This window comes from Rutilus rutilus (genome assembly GCF_951802725.1).
Source record: "Rutilus rutilus genome assembly, chromosome: 1".
Classification (NCBI taxonomy): Eukaryota; Metazoa; Chordata; class Actinopteri; order Cypriniformes; family Leuciscidae; genus Rutilus; species Rutilus rutilus.
Genome location: NC_140209.1, coordinates 52,126,261 through 52,147,242, shown reverse-complemented (window position 1 = coordinate 52,147,242; position 20,982 = coordinate 52,126,261). Strand labels below are relative to the sequence as shown.

Below are 20,982 nucleotides of genomic sequence, written 5' to 3'. Positions count from 1 at the left end.
AAATCTTGTTCCTGGAGGTTTTGCTTCAAATAAAGTATAAATGTTACCAACATTAAAGCCCTTCAAGAAAATGTGTCCGGTCAATTTTTTTTGCGGAAAACAACCACATGCTTGTCAATGATGATTTCTTCATCAAGATGGAGGAATGCCGACCTTCTTGTCTCACAGATCATGCAAATGGTTTATGTTTGTAAAATTGTTGATTAAATCTAATGTAGTTTGTTTTGGCTTTGTCGCTGTGATTCCTACAGAACATTTTTGTCCAGACTTCATAGATTTTAAGTTTGAAAGTAATAATAACTTGCAATTTAGTAAATGAGTTGATTCAGATAAAGATTTGTCTTGATTTGTCAGCCTTTTTGATTCATTAAAAGGAACCGGTTCATATGAGTTGTTTGTTCATGAATCGTACTGTGCTGGTTGGGCATTGTTTTAGGTGATGATTTAGTAAAAAAAAAAAAAAATTCATAAAGAGTCATTCATTTATGATTTGGACTACACTGGTAGCAATTTTTTTTTATGCATAAAGACAACACAATAGAAAAACATGTTTTCATGCCATTATTTTGCACTAAGTTGCAATGTATTCAATTCAACTGCAAACGTACTACGTTTACAAATAATAAAAGCAGAGAAGTTGAAACTGTGGTTTGTCAATTCGATTTTTTGTACGTTGTGCATCTGCTATTTTGTGTCTCTAACAATAAATATAGTTTTAAATGGTAAATGTACATGATTCAGACACTTTTCCACCAGGTAAATTATTCACAAAGGGCGTAAATAGTCTCCGTCATGCAAGCTTTCAGTATCAGCGTAGGCCAATCCCTTGATTCGTGACCCAAAATAAATGATGCACAGTCTGAGATGCAACCACAGAAGAATTCTGGGATAGCCACTGATGGTTCTTAAGTCTCTTGTGTTTTCTTTCAGTCTTATGTGGCCTACAATTTGTGACTAAGAGTTCTCTCAGACCTCTGACTAAGAGACTGACCTAGACACTGTAAAGAAGGTGGTGGAAAATTGATTCCAGAACTACGATCCGATCCAATAATGTCTTTGCGCCTCCTGTAGCAATGTTCTCAAATGGTCATTTAAGTTCACCCTTGATAAGTGCACGTCTTGACTTAGATGTGAGCTCAGCCAAACAGGATGCCAAGTCGCGGCCTAATGAATGAGATACCAATCCAGTGAGTGAGAAAGCAAAACTAAATCCTTCCCTACTCACGAAAATCACGAAAGGGGGGAAACCGGAGAGTGCGGTAGCAGGAAGCGAATTCGAGATTACACCTAGCTCTCCACTAACAACGAGTCGACCTCTCCACCCTTCTCTCCTTTCCTCCGTCGTCTTTCCCGTACTGTTTTAAGAAGCTAAGTAGGAAGGAGTGGCGCAGAGAAAGGAAGCCTTTTGTTTACAGACGAACAATGCTGTGAATAAGAGCATGTGGCCCTAGAACTGGAGACAAAACATGGCTCAGACGGGCAGGGCAAGGCTGGGCCGGTCCGCAGATAGTGTGAGGGGAAGCTGGGTAAGAGAGAGAGAGACGGGGAGGAAGGAGGCCTGCATTCCAGTGAGATGCCTCAGCCTGTTTGGAGTGACTGGATTATACATTCAGAAAGTCGTGGATAAACTCACGGGCAGATATTTTAGTAAGGCAAGCTTTTAGGTAGTCAACCATTTTGTTCCAGCACAAAAGACCCCATGAAAGCAAAATAGGAGCTTTGTGGATTTTAGTCCGTGTTTGTTAGCTTTTGAGGCTTTCTAGTTCATGTATTTATATCACACATTTTTACACTATAATGAATATAATTTTTTTTTTTATATAATCAGAAAAAGTTGACATTATTACTGATTTATTCATCACAATTATTTTACTCTATTGATAACCATAGTTTATATGGTTCTACTTTGGTGGGTAGACTTTATTTCATGTAATATTTAAAAAAAAAAACTTATATATGAAAATATATAGCTGCCTTTATATGTTAGAAAGGGGATCATTATATTTGGAGGTCTGTGGCCTAAGGTTTGGAAAAACCCCTGCTCTAACGTATTGAGAAAACTTAAAGATAGATGTTCCATCTCAGATTGTATCCCAAAGTATTAATTATCTGAACAACCTTTGGTTTTAATGTGCCTTCTCTCTCACACCCCCACTTCCTCTACACTGTTGCTTTCCATTACGCAGCTTTCACATAATTTAACCACTAACATCTTTTTTGTCAACCCCCAAATCTTCTCACAATTCCTTATGGACTTTCCCATTTATCAAACCCTTCTGGGGAAAGGCTCTTTTGCAGTTCATTGATGGTTTGACAACTTTGTAATTGTAACCATCAATGTTTTAAATATTGTTTGTGAGTTGTGTGGATGGAAATTAGACTTAGGTTTGGTGATTTAGGTAGATACAGTTGGAGACAGTCCATCTTTGTGCGGTTTTTCATCAAATAGACATTAGGACAAACTTGCATTGCTTGCACTAAACCAGTTGAGCTTGTTAGTAGTCAATGCTTTGTAAACCTTTGGGGAGCCCTTCTCAAAGGAAAGAAGGGATTTGGTGTGTTGTATAGTATGGCGAATTCCCAGACATTTGTGAAGAGAATTGGAATTAGCTGAGAACAATGACCATTGTGCCGTAGTTGGCGTGATTGGTGTGTTTTGACAGTGTACAAAAGTGTTTTTGACAGCTAATATTTGTCTTTTTGCTCAACTGACGGGTCCAATCATATCCACTTCACCTCTCCACTTTTCCCTCCTCTTGTTATTGTACGTGTATGACACAGGACTCCCAGCAAGACCGTTAAAATATTGATGTGCCGCCCTGTGCGTGTGATCAACTATATTGTCTTTTTCCAAAGTAAGTCGTGATCCACTTCTCAGAAAATTGTCTAGTCAATCATGAGACGTCCGCTGCACCAGACACGAAGAGTGATAACATCTCAGCTTCAATGCTATTTTGAGCTCCCGTTCTGCAAGAGGGAGAGCTCACGACGATATCTGGGTTAAAGTCTAAACGAGTTGAGTACGTCCTGTTTTTCAGTTGTGTTTAAATGGTTTAGATGAGAAGTTACTTGGACATGGACGTGTCTAGATGGTAACAGTTTCTCTTTCAAGAGATTTCGCAGCATGATGGTTATCGTTTAGACCTCCATTTTGGTTTCGCTGTCACGTCTGGGCTTTGATAAATTGGGTTTCACTCTCATGTTTGTTTTTGTCTCATTTTAAGACTACTTCAAAGATGATAAAACATCAAAAAAGCAGTCCTTTCGCCACTAACAGAGTCCACATGTGATTCAGAGAACAAGAATGTATGAACGTGAGTACGTGACACAGAAAAAGAAAAGCAGAATGGAAGAAAAGGGCCACGTGTCATGGGAATGATAATGTATGCATCCTGTAGAGCTGGAAGCTCGTCGTCTGTGGGAACGAAGGCTTTTAGAAAGTCGTTACTTTTCCAGAAGTCCTTCGAGACTTTGCGGAAGAGCAGTCCTTGAACACTTCAGCTATTTTCACGCTGCTTCTCGCTGTCTATCTGCAAGTTTGTTTCCCTGCCTTCATTTTATCAGTGCTTTCTTGGGGTTTTTTCCCTCATTTTCTGTGTCTCTCCATTGAGCTCTACGGATCACATCTCAGTCCTATCTTTATCTTTCAGCCATTCTTGACGCAAAGAAGGTGTTTGTGACGGACACAGATGCACATTGCAGCCGCTTTGTCCGCCTCTTCCAGGCCTCTTGACAAGGGCAGAGCTCGACGGCTGCTGGTACTGACCGTGTCACTTCCCTTTACCGGTATCAGACTGTTCTCTGTCATCCCTCAGACTGCCGCTGTCTTGGCTTTTGCAGCCTAAATTAGCTACTATCTTGCCTTCTGGAGCTGAACTCACACACACAAAGCCACACACACAGTTGGACCTGAAAATGGCTTTTTGGTCTAATTCAGTGAGCCAGTTACATTGAGTGCCCTAATCACTGTGAGAAACCAGCGACTGTAACTTGTTTTTTATCACTGTGGTCACTGTGTATTGTGGTACATTTCCATGTGTATATTAATTGTTGATTAATCGATTAATTCCCCGGCTGGGATCGTGTAGAGCCCTTTGAAGCTGCATTGAAAACTGCAGTTTGGACCTTCAGACTGTTGTACCCCATTGAAGTCCACTATATGTAGAAAAATCCTGGAATGTTTTCCTCAAAAACCTTAATTTCTTTTCGACTGAAGAAAGAAAGACATGAACATCTTGGATGACATGGGGGTGAGTAAATTATCAGGAAATTTTATTTCTGGTGTGAACTGATCCTTTAAGCGTTCGGTGTTCTTGGTTTCGAGTAGCTGATGTTATCTGACGTACTAAACTAGTGTTGCACATTTTGTGAGCGTCACAGAAACCAGTCAAACCTTTTTTTTGTTTGCTTTGAGACAGGACAGAGATAAACATTGACAGAATCTAAGCCAGGTTTTTATCTGTTGTTCGCTGCCAGTACAGCAGTGTCTTGTCTATTTAAATGAGTTTGCGCATTGATTCGCTTCATTTCACATCTGATGAATTGATAAGCGTGTTTTGGTGGCTGTGAAACACTCCATTCATAAATTAACATCTGTGTTGGGGCAGATGCTGTTGCTCGAAGGAAACATGTGTCAGAATTTCACTTTGCAAGTGATTCACAGCATTTGATTTGTAGGAATGAAGATTGGCTGCATTACATGCTGCCAGTTCACTATACGTCTCACAGAAATATTGATTTGTCAGTGCAGGAATGGTGCTTTATGAACTTGTACTGTGCGTGAGATTGATGGTGTGTTTTGTTAACTGCTTGAGTGCATTTCACTAATCACTCAGGGAATTTGGCATTGTTCCTGATCTAGGAACTTCTTCAATTAATAAATGACTTTAGTCAGGGGGTACGCCATATTTAAAGTTGACACATTTACTTAAATACACTATATTTATACTAATACGGTAATCTTTGGTCCAGGTTATTCCACAATTTTTTGTTTCATTAATGCATGAAACATTGTTAACAAATTGAGTTTCTTTTAAAGGGATAGTTCACCCCAAAAAAAAGAAAATTCTGTCATCATTTACTTTCCGTCATGTCATTCCAAATCCAAACCCGTAAGACTTTTCTGTTCATCTTCTGAAATCTTTTTGATGAAATCTGAGATTTTTCTATCCCTCCATATACACAACTACCACTTTGACGCTTCAAAAAGCTCACAAAAAGATCGTAAACCTAATCCATATGAATTGAGCGGTTAAGTCCAAATTTTCTGAAGAGACTTGATCGCTTTATGATGAACAAATTGAATTTAGGCTTTTTTTCACATAAACATTAATCAGCAAACATAAACAGAAGCTCAACCGAACTTGATGCGCTAAAATGTCCTTCGTTCCTCAGTCTCAGCTTTTACAATTAAGTATGTGGTCTGCTCCGAGTCTATTAAAAGGGCAGTTGCTACAAATACTAATCTCTACTGTGCTCATAATTAAGTTGTTTTCACTCACGGTATTTGCTTTTTAAAATTGTGCTCTTTCAATATTTGTACTCATTCCTAAATGCTCTGTCACTAGTTCTTCTAATTTGTCTCTAATACAGACACTGTTGCTTCATGTCAATAATTAATGGAGTTGAGTGCAGACGAGGTTTCGAAGGCCCAGTGTGTGTGTGTGTGTGTGCGTGCGTGCTTGTGTGTGAGTGAGACTTCCATACAGAGAGAGAGAGAGAGAGAGAAAGAGAGAGATACATTCCAGATGGTGGAATGATGAGGTGGGTTTCATTGAACCGGTAAACATTCCCAGGGATGTTTGCATAGAGAAATTCTTCATCGACTGCGAAGCAAGCATGTTTCCTTTTTATCCGATCCCTCCCTCTCCTCTTTCTCTCGCCATCTCCCTCACTTTTCTTGGATTCAGACCATCGCTATCATCACCTGCTGCAACTGTTCGAACCCTTCACACGAGTCTCTTCACTCTTCCCGACACAGTGGCATGATCATTTTTATTTTTCTCTGTTTATTTCCCCAGCTAACAGGGTAACGTTCTCAGAACTTTAACATTCTGACAAGGTTCTCTCAAAGTTGCGTTCTTCTGGTAACATCAGTAGAATGTTCATTCAAAGTTATCTGGTCTTTAATAACGTTCTCAAAACGTAAGCACAAAAATTGTATTTATACATGGTTAATGGAACTTTTTTCCTGAAACATTTTAGTTTAATGTTCATTTGACGTTTTTAAAATGCTAATTTTATATGGACAGACCCTCGATTTTGACCGAGGGAGCGAGTCTATTTTACATTTATGCATTTGGCAAACACTTTTATCCAAAGCGACTTGCATTTCAAGGTATACATTTACATTCTTATAAGTTCTTGCTTTCCCTGGGAATTGAACCCATGAACTTGGCGTTGCAAGCACCAATGCTCTACTGTTTGAGCTACAGGAAAGTTCTAGAAGTTCTAGAATGGTTTCAGAATGTTCAGAGAACAAAAAGTAACATTCCCATAATGTTTGCAAAATGATCAAAGGGAATGTTCCAGAAAAACGTTTTTAAAACACTTTGACATTTTGAACGTTCCGAGCACATTTAGAAATAACATTTTCATAACTAAACTTTTATGCTGTGTTGAAAACCCTTAACACCTTTTGTGTTCTCGTTCAAAAATCACCCTCCTTTTAAAAAATCGCTTGTAAATCGCTCATTATGCTATATTAATATCCAAATATTGGATTCAATCTTTTTGTCAACTGGTTTTCTTTCAGTTATGACAGGTTTTGTGTTTCTTTTTAGAACTGATTGATTGTAGGCTTCCTTTATCTGAGGCTATGCAAAACACTAGCATTTTTCGGGAAAAAGAAAATCCTCTCCATGGTCAAAATGACCCAAACACAAACCGACTGCTGAAAACTAAGCTTAGCCGTCACAAGAATAAATTAAAAACAATAATATTGTGAAATGTTTTGGAGAAAAAAACCCTGCATGCCGAGGTTGGAAAAAAATACACGTGCTTGCATTATTTTATATATCCAGATCCACGTATGTGTCTTTTTTTCCAACCCTTTCATGTATTTTTTTCTCATATATGCATTTTTTACACGTATTTTTGTGTCTGCATGCATGTATAATTGTCGTGGCGCGTGTGTGAGTCGAGGAATAGCCACAGTCGTGCCGCAGACAGAATCAATAGCAGTCTCAGTATGGGTGTTTCCAAGTCTGTTTGGATTTGCTAAGTAAAGTCTGCGACTCACCTGCACATGAACATTTTCTCTGCCCTTTAACCTCCTCCACACATTCCAGTTATTCTTACCGTCTCAGCTTTCTTACATCTGGTGGGGTGAACTGCTTTAGTTTTACTTTGAATACCTCAAATGTGTTCCTCCTGCCCTCTAGTCGCCCTTCATTCCTGTCTTCACGGTTTCTCCTGCAGTCTGTCCTCCCTTTTTAGCTTTTCGTCTCTCCATCAAATATCTGTCTGCCCTCATTGACTTTTTTCTTTCTCTGAATAACACGCACTCAGTCTCTCTTTCATTTCTTACAAGTGGTAGACTGTATTTATTGTCTGAGATTTTTTTATTTTATATTGCATATGTACAGATATTTATTTGCCGGTGCTCATTTTGTCCAATTTTTACATTTAGATTACATTTTCCTGCCATCTAACGCTCACTCGGTTAATCTTTAAAAACATTAATAATTAAATAACACTGCGAATGTCATTTAGCACATCTCTAAAAATGTTATACTGCACACTATAACGTTGAAGTGCCTAAATTCACTTTTAGCATTTAAAGTGATTGATTTCTGTTCGTAATATTTTATTTTCAAATTATTTAGCCAAAATAGCAAATCATTTTAATTTCTTGCTCCTTCAGTCCATGGTAATTGTCTCCAAATGCTCCTTGGATTGTGTCTGAGCCTTTTACAACCCAATAATCAGCATTTTGAAAAGTTTGTCTGTCGCAAACGGTACATTTCTCACCCTTAGACCCATTTTGATCGTCAATGCTCTTCAGCTTTGTTATTATTTGTAAGTGTTTTTTTAACCTCTTGACATTCCCACAGTTGTCAAAGGAAGAATAAAGAGTTCTCCCTGCAGTTGCATGTGGTATCATATAGGAAGCCATCTTTTTTTTTTTTTGTGTTAGCTAACATCTCAGGGCTCATTTTCCAAAAGCATCAAGAGCCCAAGTTGATCGTAAAGACCATTGCCACCACAGTGTTCTCTACGACTTACAACTTGGCTTGCAATGCTTTTTGGAAACGTAGCCCAGGCCAGTTTGAAGTCAGTCAAACTTTTTTATTTAATTTTTAAGAGTTAAGCTGAATGTAGGCCAGCAGTGGGATGTGGATCAGAGGGCTTTTTTTTTTTTTCTCATCTCTAATACATTGTGAGCTTGATCTGGGAGTGCTGAGCTCCGTAAGAGCCGCGCTATGGATTTAAACATTTTCTCGGCGGTTTAAAAATGCTGAGATCCTAAAAATACAGAACTCGGAAATTAAAAACATATCTATGTATCACTGTCCTGTCAGCCGCTACGAGACCTAAATCCCCCTCAGTTTTGCACAAAAAAATTATTTTATTCGTCATTTTCTAGGAAGGATACATTTATTTGATAAGCAAAAATCACATACGATATTAAGGTAATGCTTGTTTTCAGAGATTATATCTTGAATTAGGTTTATTGTGCCTATCCCACTGGCAAATTGTCACATTTTAAGTAAATAAAATATTGTGAAAACAATTCTTTGTATCTTACACGTAAGTAATTAAAATAAATGATCCATTTTTTTATTTTTACTGGAAGACATAATTAGCTGTTGTGGCATTTCACAAATATCCATTTCAAAAAGTTTTAATAATGATGTTTTTTCCCCCTCTTTTCTCTGCAGTTTTGTGCGCAAAGAACCTGGTGAAGAAAGACTTCTTCCGTAAGTATCCAGCCTTCATAAATACTGAGAACGAGCGTGTGTGTGAACGAGTGAACTGCGAGAGCGCTCTATGCCTGTCACCGTGTCTCAAGCACTGTGTTTTAGCAGGGGCTCATCTGTTAAAAGTGGGCAGAGAGAGATAAGTGCTCTTCCCCCACGAGACAGCAGAAATGTGGGTCGGTTCGGGGAGACAAAGCAACCGCTGGTTGACACATGTATGCACGCCACAGTTTCCCTGCCTCGATTCTCTCTACCCCGACAAACACAAACAACCAAGCCCACATCTGAAACTCTCATCAGATATCAAAGAGAGAGAGAGATACGTTGTTGGGGGGTGGGAAGAGAGACAGGTACCAGGCGAGTCTGAGGAAAAAGAGGAGACAGTAAAAAATGTAGGAGCAGAAATTTGATGTCGGCAGAGTTTTAGCAGAGACCGTATGCAGTTAAATGAAGACTAGAGTCTCTTTTCTTTGTAAACCTTCATGCATATCTTCCCCTTCCTTCTTACCCTGATTGCTGAGAGAGAGAGAGAGAGAGAGAGATAATAATCTACGAAAACAAATTTTTATAATAATCTACTTCATTCTGGCTAATAATCTACTAATAGTTCATTATTTCCCTGTATGGCCTATAAAAATCAGCTAAAAGCTAAAAAAAAATCTTGTGATGTGTAAGTGTCACAATATTATGTGAATTATGAAATATAGATAACTGCTTATTTTGAAATTACCAATATGGCCAATGTTTTACAATTTCATTTAAATACTAAATCTAACTATCCTTAAAAACCATAAAATGTAGGAAATATAAAAAATGAAAACTGAAATATGATTTAAAAATTAATAGTATTTTAGCTATAACATGATAAATGTGAAAAAATGAAGTAACCTTTCTGAATGCACTGTAGATGGTATATAATATTGTGTGGGAATAACACAATCTAACACATTACTTGACAGTCTCCATTTCTAGTGTTAGTGCGTCTGTAGTATTTGGAGCTTTAGTGTTTTGGATTCTGCGGCAACATTTACAGGTTTCACAAATACATTTCAAACTACATAATGAACTTGTATTCAATGCCGTCTTCGATTCCAGCTCAGAAGATGTTGTTTTTGTGTTTTGCAGGGCTGCCAGACCCCTTTGCCAAGGTGGTGGTGGACGGTTCAGGACAGTGCCACTCGACAGACACAGTGAGGAACACCCTGGACCCCAAATGGAACCAACACTATGACCTGTAAGAGCTCTTCCTGGTCTGATTGCATTCAATGGCTTTCTCATTCTCACACACACACACACTGTCACACCTTGATTTCATTTAAACTTCATACCAGCTCAGTTTAAAAGAAATATAAACCCGAGACAATAATGTTTAGGAACCAGAATCCAGAGGAAGACGACTCTGAAGCAGACTGATTTCGAAGCACATGGCCACTGTCCAGTAGTTTGAGTCTTAGAGATTTGGCTTTTAGTGTTGTCAGACTGTCATTAGACGCCTCGTGTGGTTTCATTTCGGTCATTTTTCTGTGTGAGTCACCACATAGAAACTGTGCCTGTTTTTGACATCTCATTTAAGCGTGCTTATGGATTATGGCTCACCGTGTTGAAAACATTTGGATTGAAAAGGAAACAAAAATGCATAGTACAGAATATTTCTTCCCATCATGTTGTTCCAGATTTGTATGATTTATTTCTTCTTCTGTGGAACAAAAAAGGGGATATTTGGGTGAATGTCTGAGCTGCTGTTTTTCCATACAATATAAGAGGATGCTAAGGAAAAAAACCACAATAGAAGTTGTTCTGAAGTCTTCTGAAGCTGTATGCTAGATTGCTATGAGACACAAACCAAACTTAAAGGGTTAGTTCACCCAAAATGACTAATAATTACTCACCCTCATGTTGTTCCAACCCCGTAAGACTTTCGTTCATCTTCGGAACACAAATTAAGATATATTTGATGAAATCTGAGAGCTGGCTCACTCCTCCATAGGCTTCTCTGTAATTGAAACTTGCCGACCCAGAAAAGTTAGTAAAGACATCGTTAAAATAGTCCAAGTGACTACAGTGGCTCAACCTTAAGTTTATCAAGCGACGAGGATACTTTTTGTGGGACTTTATTCAACTATTCATTTTCTTCCGTGTGGGCCTCTGATGTGAGTTCACGAGAGCGTCACGACGCATGCGCGAGAACTGAGAAGAACCGCTGAACTGGTTTGATGTATTTGGTCATGGGCGTGGCCTCTGATGTCACACATGGATGTGGCCCGGGTTGGATACACATACGTTTATCTGCGTTTTTATGCAGAGGAACCTCACTGCCCGAGCTATAACACACCTTTTCTTACTCTTACTGAATGTATATATGTCATATATTTAAGATCTGATTTTTGTGTACGAGTGGTTTCAGTCGTTCCTAAAAATTTTACGAAAAAAAAATGATTCAAATTAATCAAATAAATAACGAAAGTTATTGATGAATCATGATTTGTTCGTGAGAACGTTCGTACGCAGATTTAATGTACAAATTCATGCGTACGCACAGTTAGTGAATGAGACCCATTGTTTGGGTGGACCTCATTTTTGGTGCTTTTTGGCCTTGTTTAAGCTCAACAATAAATGTACCTATTTGTTGTATGGACAACAGTGGTTAAACATTTGTCCAAATATTGTCTTTCATCTCCGGTTCAAAACACTGGGTTCAACAAAAGAAAGAAAATCATTAAAGTCTGGCCGAGGGTGTGTAAATAATGGCAAAATTAAAATTTTGTGTTGAACTAACACATTAGCATGCACTTGAAAGTAACCCCAGGGGTTTTTCTTGAACCAGTGGTGTACGATTTCTTCCAATCTCTTAATCAATGTAGCCCATCAGTAAAGCTCCCAGCATCCTTCAGGCTTTGAGGATTTAGGTCACCTCCTCTGGAGTCGACGGCTCTATCTGAGGAGATCACAGTGCGGATTTCCATGGGAGTTTGGGCATGGGTGGAAAAATCCCATATCCATTAGTTCTACCGTACGCTTCTAGCTCTATTTACATTTTTACAGACGTTTTATTAACAACTACAAGTATCAACTGGAATAAAAATAGAAACTTTCCCTCCACGCAGGCCTGCCACTTTTCTCACAGACCAAAGGCTGAACGTAAGAGAGGATGGAAAGCATAAGAGGGCGAGATACAATAAAGGTCGACAAAAACCTTGTCCCCTTCGCACGTCGAGCTGACAGCCGGCAGCTAGAGAAAGCACACGTCTTCGTTTGTTTGGTTGCCAGGGCAATGGTAGACTAACCCTCACCCCCCAGGACGGCTGTCGAGTTAGCCAAACATGTCACGTCTGTCAGCGGAAAATAGGCCGCCGTTTCCACAGCCCTCCCTGCAACCCGGAATAATGGGTGGGGAAGAGAAAACCATGGAGATGTTGCTTAAATCCTCCATCCTAAATACTTGAAGTACACTGGGATTTCTGTTCGCAATCAGGGTTTTAGCAAGTACTTTTGAACTCAAGTTTATTTGTTAGTGATACTGTAATGTGCCTTTATGTACTCCCATAATGCACATCACAAGGATTCAGTTGTCTCATTGTTGGCAGGGAAATATAGCCATTGTTGAAAGGTTATCAAGCTATTTAGAAGTTTTGTTATTCTTGCTGAATGCCAAAATGTCAAAATCATTTAGATTGACAGGACCGAAAACCTCCAAAGGCTGCATGTTGCACAGAAAGATAACTGCTAATGTGCATAATGAACAATAGTACAGAGTCAGTCAAGCAGGAGAAAACCAAAAACAGTACCAACAGAGATTGCTTTTATCCCAAGCGACTTACAATAGAGCAACATAAGCAATAAGACTGAAACATTAACCTAGATGTGAGGAAACTGTTAAAAAATGAAAACGAGAAGATGTGCTCGATTCTTAAGGTCAGAACCACTTTTTAGAGATGTTCTGGGGTCTCATTTATAAAACTGTGCGTAGGAACCTTACTAAAAGTGTACGTGCGCCCGAAAGCCAAAAATGGCGTACGCAAAAAAATATTCGGATTTATAAAACCGTGCGTACGCCAGAACCTGCGCAGAATTCACTTTATAAATCCCAGTCAGCGGAAGATTGTGCGCACATGCGTCTCCTCCCCGAAATAACCATATATGGAGCTTACAACGCCTAGTTTTACTATGTTTTTCCTCATCTGCATATCATTTGCATATGATTATTCATCCACGTGATAACGTTTAACGGTACAAGACACACTACATTAATAAAAATCAAGTAGTTGCCTATCCTTGCCTTGTTTTTGAATACATAAATCAAATAGTGTATAAAATACATTTCAGAGAAAGTTTTTCTCACTCTTTTCCACTGGCCGAATTGTATTTTTAATTAATATTTTTAATGGAAACAGATAGGCCTTGGGCATTATTTGCACTGCACATTTGAAACTCTGGTATTATCATGATAAGCAGTTATCTCTGTGGTTAAAACATTAAAACACAGCATGCCAGAGGAAAAGTTTTCAAAAACACCGCATCCACAACAAATATTTCTATTGACTGAATTTGAATATAAAAATGTTGTAACTTCTCAGTATTGATTTCATGTTTAAGTGCTTAACTCCATTAATTTGAATGGCATATTTAATCTAAATGTTTATATCAGAAGTAAAACATAGTTTAAATCATTATTTTATTTATTTAAACTGTTATTTGCGTCAGTTTCACTAAACGGCCCAACGCGCTCGCTGGCGTGGCCATTTAAGAAGGGATGGATATTTGCTTCAAGTGGCAGGCTTGGTGAGTGAAATTATATTTGTATTATCTTTCTGTATATGTTAAATTTTCTTTAGATTTTCTGTCTAAAAGTGACCAAAAAGACACTTAACTCCAGCTCACCATCGGTGTCGCCAATTCCCTTTGTCTCCAGAATGTGCGTACGCACGGCTCAAAGTTTGCTTAAAGGTGCGCACATTCTCCCGTCAAGTTTGTTTTTTATAGATCACAACCTTTGCGTGGGAACTGGCGTACGTACGTTTCCAGCCCCGTTTTGTGCGTACGCACGCTTTATAAATGAGGCCCCTGGTCTGTGGAAACTACCTTACCATTTTAGACACGTGAAATCAGGGTTTTCGTTTTTTCAAAAATTTATATGAAGATTAAATTTGTGTAAACTTCTAAAATTCAATTTAAAATGAATATATTTTCATTAGATTGGCTACATCTTTTTGTCATTGACTCATTAACAGAGTTACAGTTCTGTTGGTATTGCCTTCAGAAACGATCACTCGGGTTTAATGAAGGGTTATCAGGGAAACTTAAAATGCACAAAACTATAATTATCTGTTAAGTGTTGGCAGCATTCGGTTTCAGGTTTACTGTCTTGACTTTTTCTTTGTTCCGTCTCCTCTCGGACTGATTGGGTTAACTACAAGCTCTTGTCTGGTATAAGCAGGGTTGGGGAGTAACGGAATACATGTAACGGCGTTACGTAATCAGAATACAAAAATCCAGTAACTGTAATCCGTTACAGTTACGTCAAAAAACGTAGTAATCAGATTATAGTTACATTTAAAAAAAAGAGGGAATACTTTCAAGATTACAATGGTTTAATTTAAAACTAAATAAATAAGTATTTTTGGCATAATAACACTATATTAAGCGCTGCTTGATTATACAGTAGTTCCTGGTTCTGTTGCCAGTAATGACTCACGTGTGCCACGCGCTGGTGCATGCGCAAATAACAGCTTTCTACAATCTCCTCAGACGCAGATTGAATCACTGCTGCTAGTAGAAACGACGCTGCCTGCGGGTAAAATCGCTTTTAATTCATTGAAATTCCGCTGCTATTTTGTAGAAATTAGGAGAGTATCTTTTTTAGTACCCAAAATGTCCTTTCTTAATCTTTTCTCACGTAACGGGATGTTCGCTGTCTAGGTAACGTAGGGGAACTCCCACTGCCAACGCCACAAGTTCAGTCAGGCAAATTAAGAAAGATCACGGCTTTAGTCAACATGTAGGCCTATTTTAAAATAAACTAATATGTAGATTGTGTAAAAATGTTAAATGTTGTGTTTTTATTTTTTAGTTAAAAAATAGTTACAAATAAAACAAAATAATCTGTAATACCGTTTGTCTGTATAGAGCTGGTAAGTCCCGCCCCCTTCGCTAACACCGCTGGACCTCAAAGTTGAAAAACCGTCAATGCAAGTGAATGGGAGAAAATAATTATTTTCTGGTCCCGTTTGAATTGTGCCATGAATGTGAACATATGTTGTCTGTGAATTTTTTATATAACTTTCCGTGTAAAGAATGATACAATTTAGCGGGTAGAAGTTTGATACGGTTAGACTTTGTGTGAGAGCACTTTGTGGACTACAACTCTCGACGTGTTTGAAACGTCAACACCACTAGCACACGGACTAGCTCACGGATCCCGCTAAACATGGCTGTGTCTTTGGTGCACTTCACCGCCTTCTTTCAGGGAGAGGACAAAATCGTTGAAGTTGGTGAAAACCACGGGTAAGTCAACTTTATGGGGTGACGTCACATAGGCGACATGTAGTCTTTCTCGTTATGTCTCTTCCACAACTGCTAGCTGAAGAATCATGCCATATACTGTCAAACTCGTAACATGAAAAGTTATAAAAAAAATTCACAGACAACATATGTTCACATTCATGGCACAATTCAAACGGGACCAGAAAATAATTATTTTCTCCCATTCACTTGCATTGACGGTTTTTCAACTTTGAGGTCCAGCGGGGTTTTACGGAAGGGGCGGGACTTACCAGCTCTATAGCCCTTTACATAAATATATATTCAGGCCTGTGTGTATATTTTGAAAATATTGTAATGTACACTGAGCCAAATTCTTAATAAATAAAAGTTTTTTAAGATTTTTTTTAATAATATTTCTTCTTGCTTGACTTTATTTATATACATGACCTTGAAGTAATCCAAAAGTAATCAGTTACATTACTTTCATATTATAGTACTTGGATTACGTTACTGAATACTTTTTTTATGAAGTAATTTGTAACTGTAACGGAATACATTTTTAAAGTAATCCTCCCAAGCCTGGGTATAAGTCAAACTTGGCATTAAGACTCTCCTACATATTTCGAATAAATAAGGGCTGTTATGAGCTAAGACTTCAGAGCTGGTGTTTGGCTTGGTAGACGGTTGATAAACTTTCTCCAGATCAGAGAGAAGTACATCGATTGTTTGGGTTTGGTTGGGCTCAATCTGGTCAGAACATCCACTGAGTCATTGGCGTTCTGTCTTCTTGTTTCTTTCATCCCTACCCCCTTTTTCTGCCCTTTCTCTCTACTCCTCTATCGCTTCGATTGGTTTTCAGTCCAAACAAGATCTTTTGCCCAGGGATTCTGTCCCATTGGCAGGCCTACAGAACATTCAAACTTTGCTTGGACGTTTTTCGACAGGCTAGCTCCTTTTCATGTCCAGTTCTTGAGGTGTTTCTGTTCCCCGACTTTAAGGGAATCATTTGTTTTGTCTAACGCCATGCCAAAACATTCAGACAAACCAGCTGAGTTTTTATGTAGGACTTGATGAAAGACAGACAGTGGTAAGAGAACAAGAGAACTGCATTGGATTGCTTGAAGTTCTTGAACTTCTTGGTTCGTCTTGCTGAAATTAGGAGAAGATGTGGGGTGTTTTTCCCCTTTGAAAGAACCAACCCGAGACGCCTTCAAGTGGACCAAGACGTCAAAAGAGTGAAAAAGAACCCAGTTCTTTTTTTGTTTTTCTGTTTCTTTCTCTTCATTTTCATCTTCATCTACTTCCTCTTTGTGACCTTCTTTCTTTCTTTTCGTAATCTTATTCCTTCCTTCTTCCTCCTCTTCATTGTTTTCATCTACTTTGTCTTCCTCTTTGTCATCTTACTCTTCTTCATCGTCTTCTTTCTATTCTCTATGGTATTTTCTTCCTTGACATCTTCTTCATCTTCTACCTCTTTCTTTTCTTTCTTTTCATCCGCTTCCTCTTTGTCATCTTGCACTTCTGTCATCTTCATCTTCTACTTCTTCACCGTCTTCCTCCTCTTTTTCCTCTTCCTCCTCTTCCGCTAATTCCTTTTTGCTGTCTTGTTCCTCTTCTACCTTTGTCATTTTAATCTACTTTGACGTTCTTTTGTCATATTCTTTTTCTCCTTCCACATCTTCGTCGTCTTCCTCTTATTTATCATCTTCCTCTGTCATTCTCCTCCTCCCCTTTTCCTCTTCTTCTTCCTCTTATTCATCTACTTTGTCTTCTTCTTTGTCATCTTCTTCATTGTCTTCTTCCTCTTCCTTTCTTCTTTGTCAATTTCAACTTCCTCTTTCTGTTTGTCATCATCTTGCTCTTTTTTTTCATTTTCTTCATCACCTTTTCTACTCTTCTTCATTGCTTTTATCAACAGTCTATTGTCTTCTTCAATCTTTTTTATTTTCTTCCTTTCCATGCCATCTTCTTTGCTATCTACATAAAACTAAAATAAGCAGCTGCTCTTCTCTTCTGAGCCACTGCATGTAATCATGTTTCACAATGTACATTCCAAGCAAACTGCACCATGGACTGTCAAGACTGAGAAGTCTGATTTAAAGTGACATCTCTTGTTCTTTCTCAAGGTATATCGGGAAGTCGGACTCCATCACCATCAGCGTGTGGAACCATAAGAAGATCCATAAGAAACAGGGAGCAGGATTCCTGGGATGTGTACGACTCCTCTCCAACTCCATTAACCGACTCAAGGACACAGGCTGTAAGTGTGTGTGTGTGTGTATGATTGACTTAGAAGCAGTCTCATAGTGTGTGTATAATTAGCTCAGAAAACATGGCTCAGGACAAATTCAATACTTGTGTGTGTGTGTGTAATTGGCTTAGAGAGGTTGTAAGTATGTGCTACAATGGCTGTGTGTGTTAAAAGTGTGCAACAGCAAAGTTTTTAAACACAATAATATATCTTACTTTGGCTGGAGACCACTGTCAATCTCAGGTAAATGACGTCCTGTTATTTGTGTATCACTTTCTTGTCGGCTACACAAGGACTGGTGTCAGGATGTTTAGGGTACGAGGGCCCCGGTCACAGTCTGGCTGGCTGTGTTCCAGCTCCACAGTTGTGTTTAAAAGCAGGCTTTCCCTAGAAACCCTCCAGTATGACCACTGTCCTGGATAAGCACAGGAAACCCACAGCCGCTCCCACAGCTGGAAGTGATTCAGTTCACCATTTCCTGTTGCACCCCTCTGTCTCTCTGCCTTCATTCTTTCTTTGTCTTTTCTCATTCTCTCTCTCTCTTTCTCCCGTTCAGTCTATCACTAATAATTAGGGTCTTTGATAAGAAAAAAATGTTGGTCTCTGCCAATATTACCTTAAAAAAAAAAAAAAAGACAAATTCACAAAAAAATAAATAAATTCCTCATCATTTTCATCTACTTCCTCTTCATATATATATATATATAACGTGTGTGTGTGTCTGATGTGTGCACAAAATTGTAGTATGTCTATATCTGTTTCAGCTAATATTCTTTTTATTTTTTACTTGTAATGGCTATATTCTAGTAACTTTTAAAACTATATGTATTTGACTATCTTTACTGTATTGCAATTGGCCAATGTGAATTATTTTTAAATTATGATGAAATTGTGAAAATGTACCAGTGACCGCTATATTGGTATCTGATAAATAATGTATTACAATAAATGTACATGATGCATTTTGCGCTTGTATTTTAGTTACTGTTATTATATCTATATCAGTGCATCCCTAGTCTTTAGTGAAAGTAAATCTTTCGCAGGTGCTTGACCATATGAAGGGGTTTAAATGTGAGATGAGTGTTTTGGGATGGGTGAACACTCATCCAGCCCTGTTTAGTCTAGCTGTGAGTGTGCATCCTGATCTGACTGTGTGTGTGTGTGTGTGTGTGTGTGTGTGTGTGTGTGTGTGTGTGTGTGTGTCTATGTGAGAGTGAGAACAGATAGTGGCCTCTCTAATGTCTGCAGGCTACTTGTTATTCCTGTCTCCCTCTTTCCGGCAATGACAGAGAGCCCCAGCGTGTTTCTGGAAGCGCCTCACTCCTATCGGCACATCTACAGTCTGAGAGGAATAAAGCAGCCTCTGTGTGTGTACGCACACACACACACACACTGATACAGAGCGCTGCAGTATATGTGACCTCACACATGAAATATGGAGCGTATTAGGCGTCTTTTAAGTCTCGGATTATTTCTCACATGAACCTTTTCTTTATCCTGACACTAATTTTTCTCTTTCCCTCATTTACAGATCAGCGTTTGGACCTAAACAAATTGGGGCCCAATGACAGCGATACCGTGAGGGGACAGATAGTGGGTGAGTCACAAACTTTGCTCGTTTCGAGAGAAGGACCTGTCAGGAATTTGGAGATTTCTATTTTCATCTCTTTGCCACATCTGCCATGTATCCCATGAGTCACACCAGTGCTAGAGCTTCAAAGTTGTTCATTAATGATGGTTAAACCCACACATTTACCTTCGACGCCCTAAAAACGTCCCTCGGTTGGGGGAAGAAACCGCCCTCGTTCTGCCTGATTTATCGGTTTCTCTTTGATATTCCACTGTGATTTTCTTTCATGCGCTCGGAGAGCCGCATTGTTCCTTCATCAATAAAGAGTTTTGTGGCGTGGTGATGTATTTGAGCACTGGGTTGCACGTCCCATGGCCACACCACAGGTTTTACAAGCAGCCATTCATTAGAAGATGAATGCTTTCCCATGCCTGAGCATTTCAAACAACACTCTTATATTCCATTTGTTTCTTAATGTCACATCAATTTTTGTTATCAATGTTATGACTCAATGTTATGATGAGTCACAGTTACCGGTTGATCATTAATGAAAGCAAGTAGTTATTAACTATGGATAATTCATTGAAAATTATTTTATTAATTTTCGGAATTGTATTTAAAATTCGCTTTTCGGTGTCTGCCAACATTTTTTTAATTAATATTTTTAAAATGTATGATAAATTTAAAAAACATGATCTATATCGTATTTTCCAATATTATATATCATTTTTTTAATTAGGATACATTTTTAATATATAAATATTTTTTTTAAATGACAATGAATTACTAGGTATTAATGGAAGTAAACCATTTTTTATGTGTTATTTTTATTATTTTATAACTAAAACCATATACTTGTTTTCTATGCCAAAATCTAATAGATTTGATTAACGTTTAACCCTGATTATTTAACTCGATTGTGTCTAGTTTAACTGATGTTTTTGTGCGAAGGAACTTGCAGTACACTTATTGCAGGAACAAATGCGCAAAGTTTCTGTAAAGCTCATGCATGCATTCATGCATTTTCTGTAAAGCTGCTTTGAAACGATGTGTATTGTGAACAGCGCTATACAAATAAATGTGAATTGAATTGGAAAAAAAAGTGCTCACGGTCACTATAGTGATTTTCTTTTGTGGGGATCAAAGCTACAACCTCTCGGTTGCCAGTTCAGACTTTTAACAACTATGCCTCAATACCCCAAAATGGCAAAATATCCATGTCTTACACTCATCTTGACATGGCCGTCACATAGTCTTAGTCAATCCATGACACACACACCTTTCACAGATGGGACCCATCTAACAGCCTGTTTTTGTGTTTGTGTCAACAGTTAGTCTTCAGTCCAGGGACAGGATAGGCACAGGAGGGCCAGTCGTCGACTGCAGTCGTCTGTTTGACAATGACCTGCCTGATGGGTACGTGAAATAACTCTTAAGAAACTCCCAAATGAGCGCTTATATATAAAACAATGTTTTATCTTTAGAGGATACTGAACAGCCACTGTTTTTATCCGACCCCTGTGTTTGTTCCTGTGCCATGTGTGTGTCTGTCTGTCTGTCTCTCTGTCTGTTTGTTCATCTGTATGAATGTCTCTTTGTGTTCTGTCTGCAGCTGGGAGGAGAGGAGAACTGCATCTGGCCGGATCCAGTATCTCAATCATATCACACGCAGCACCCAATGGGAGAGACCTACCAGGTGGGGTCAGGTTTACTTTGTTGTAGTCCCAGTTTACTTTTATTTTTATTATTTTTTTACTTTA

At 38.5% G+C, this 20,982-nt stretch overlaps 1 protein-coding gene across 1 annotated transcript in view; it reads left to right on the top strand.

The window, feature by feature from the left end:
- smurf2 (SMAD specific E3 ubiquitin protein ligase 2) overlaps positions 1-20,982 on the top strand; it is a 49,646-nt gene that overhangs the window by 9,752 nt on the left and 18,912 nt on the right. Inside the window, exons 2-7 of the mRNA XM_084408681.1 lie at positions 8,883-8,921; positions 10,047-10,155; positions 17,528-17,661; positions 19,184-19,249; positions 20,554-20,638; positions 20,835-20,918. Coding sequence (XP_084264807.1) covers positions 8,883-8,921; positions 10,047-10,155; positions 17,528-17,661; positions 19,184-19,249; positions 20,554-20,638; positions 20,835-20,918 — 517 coding nt within the window. The remainder of the gene's footprint in view (positions 1-8,882; positions 8,922-10,046; positions 10,156-17,527; positions 17,662-19,183; positions 19,250-20,553; positions 20,639-20,834; positions 20,919-20,982) is intronic.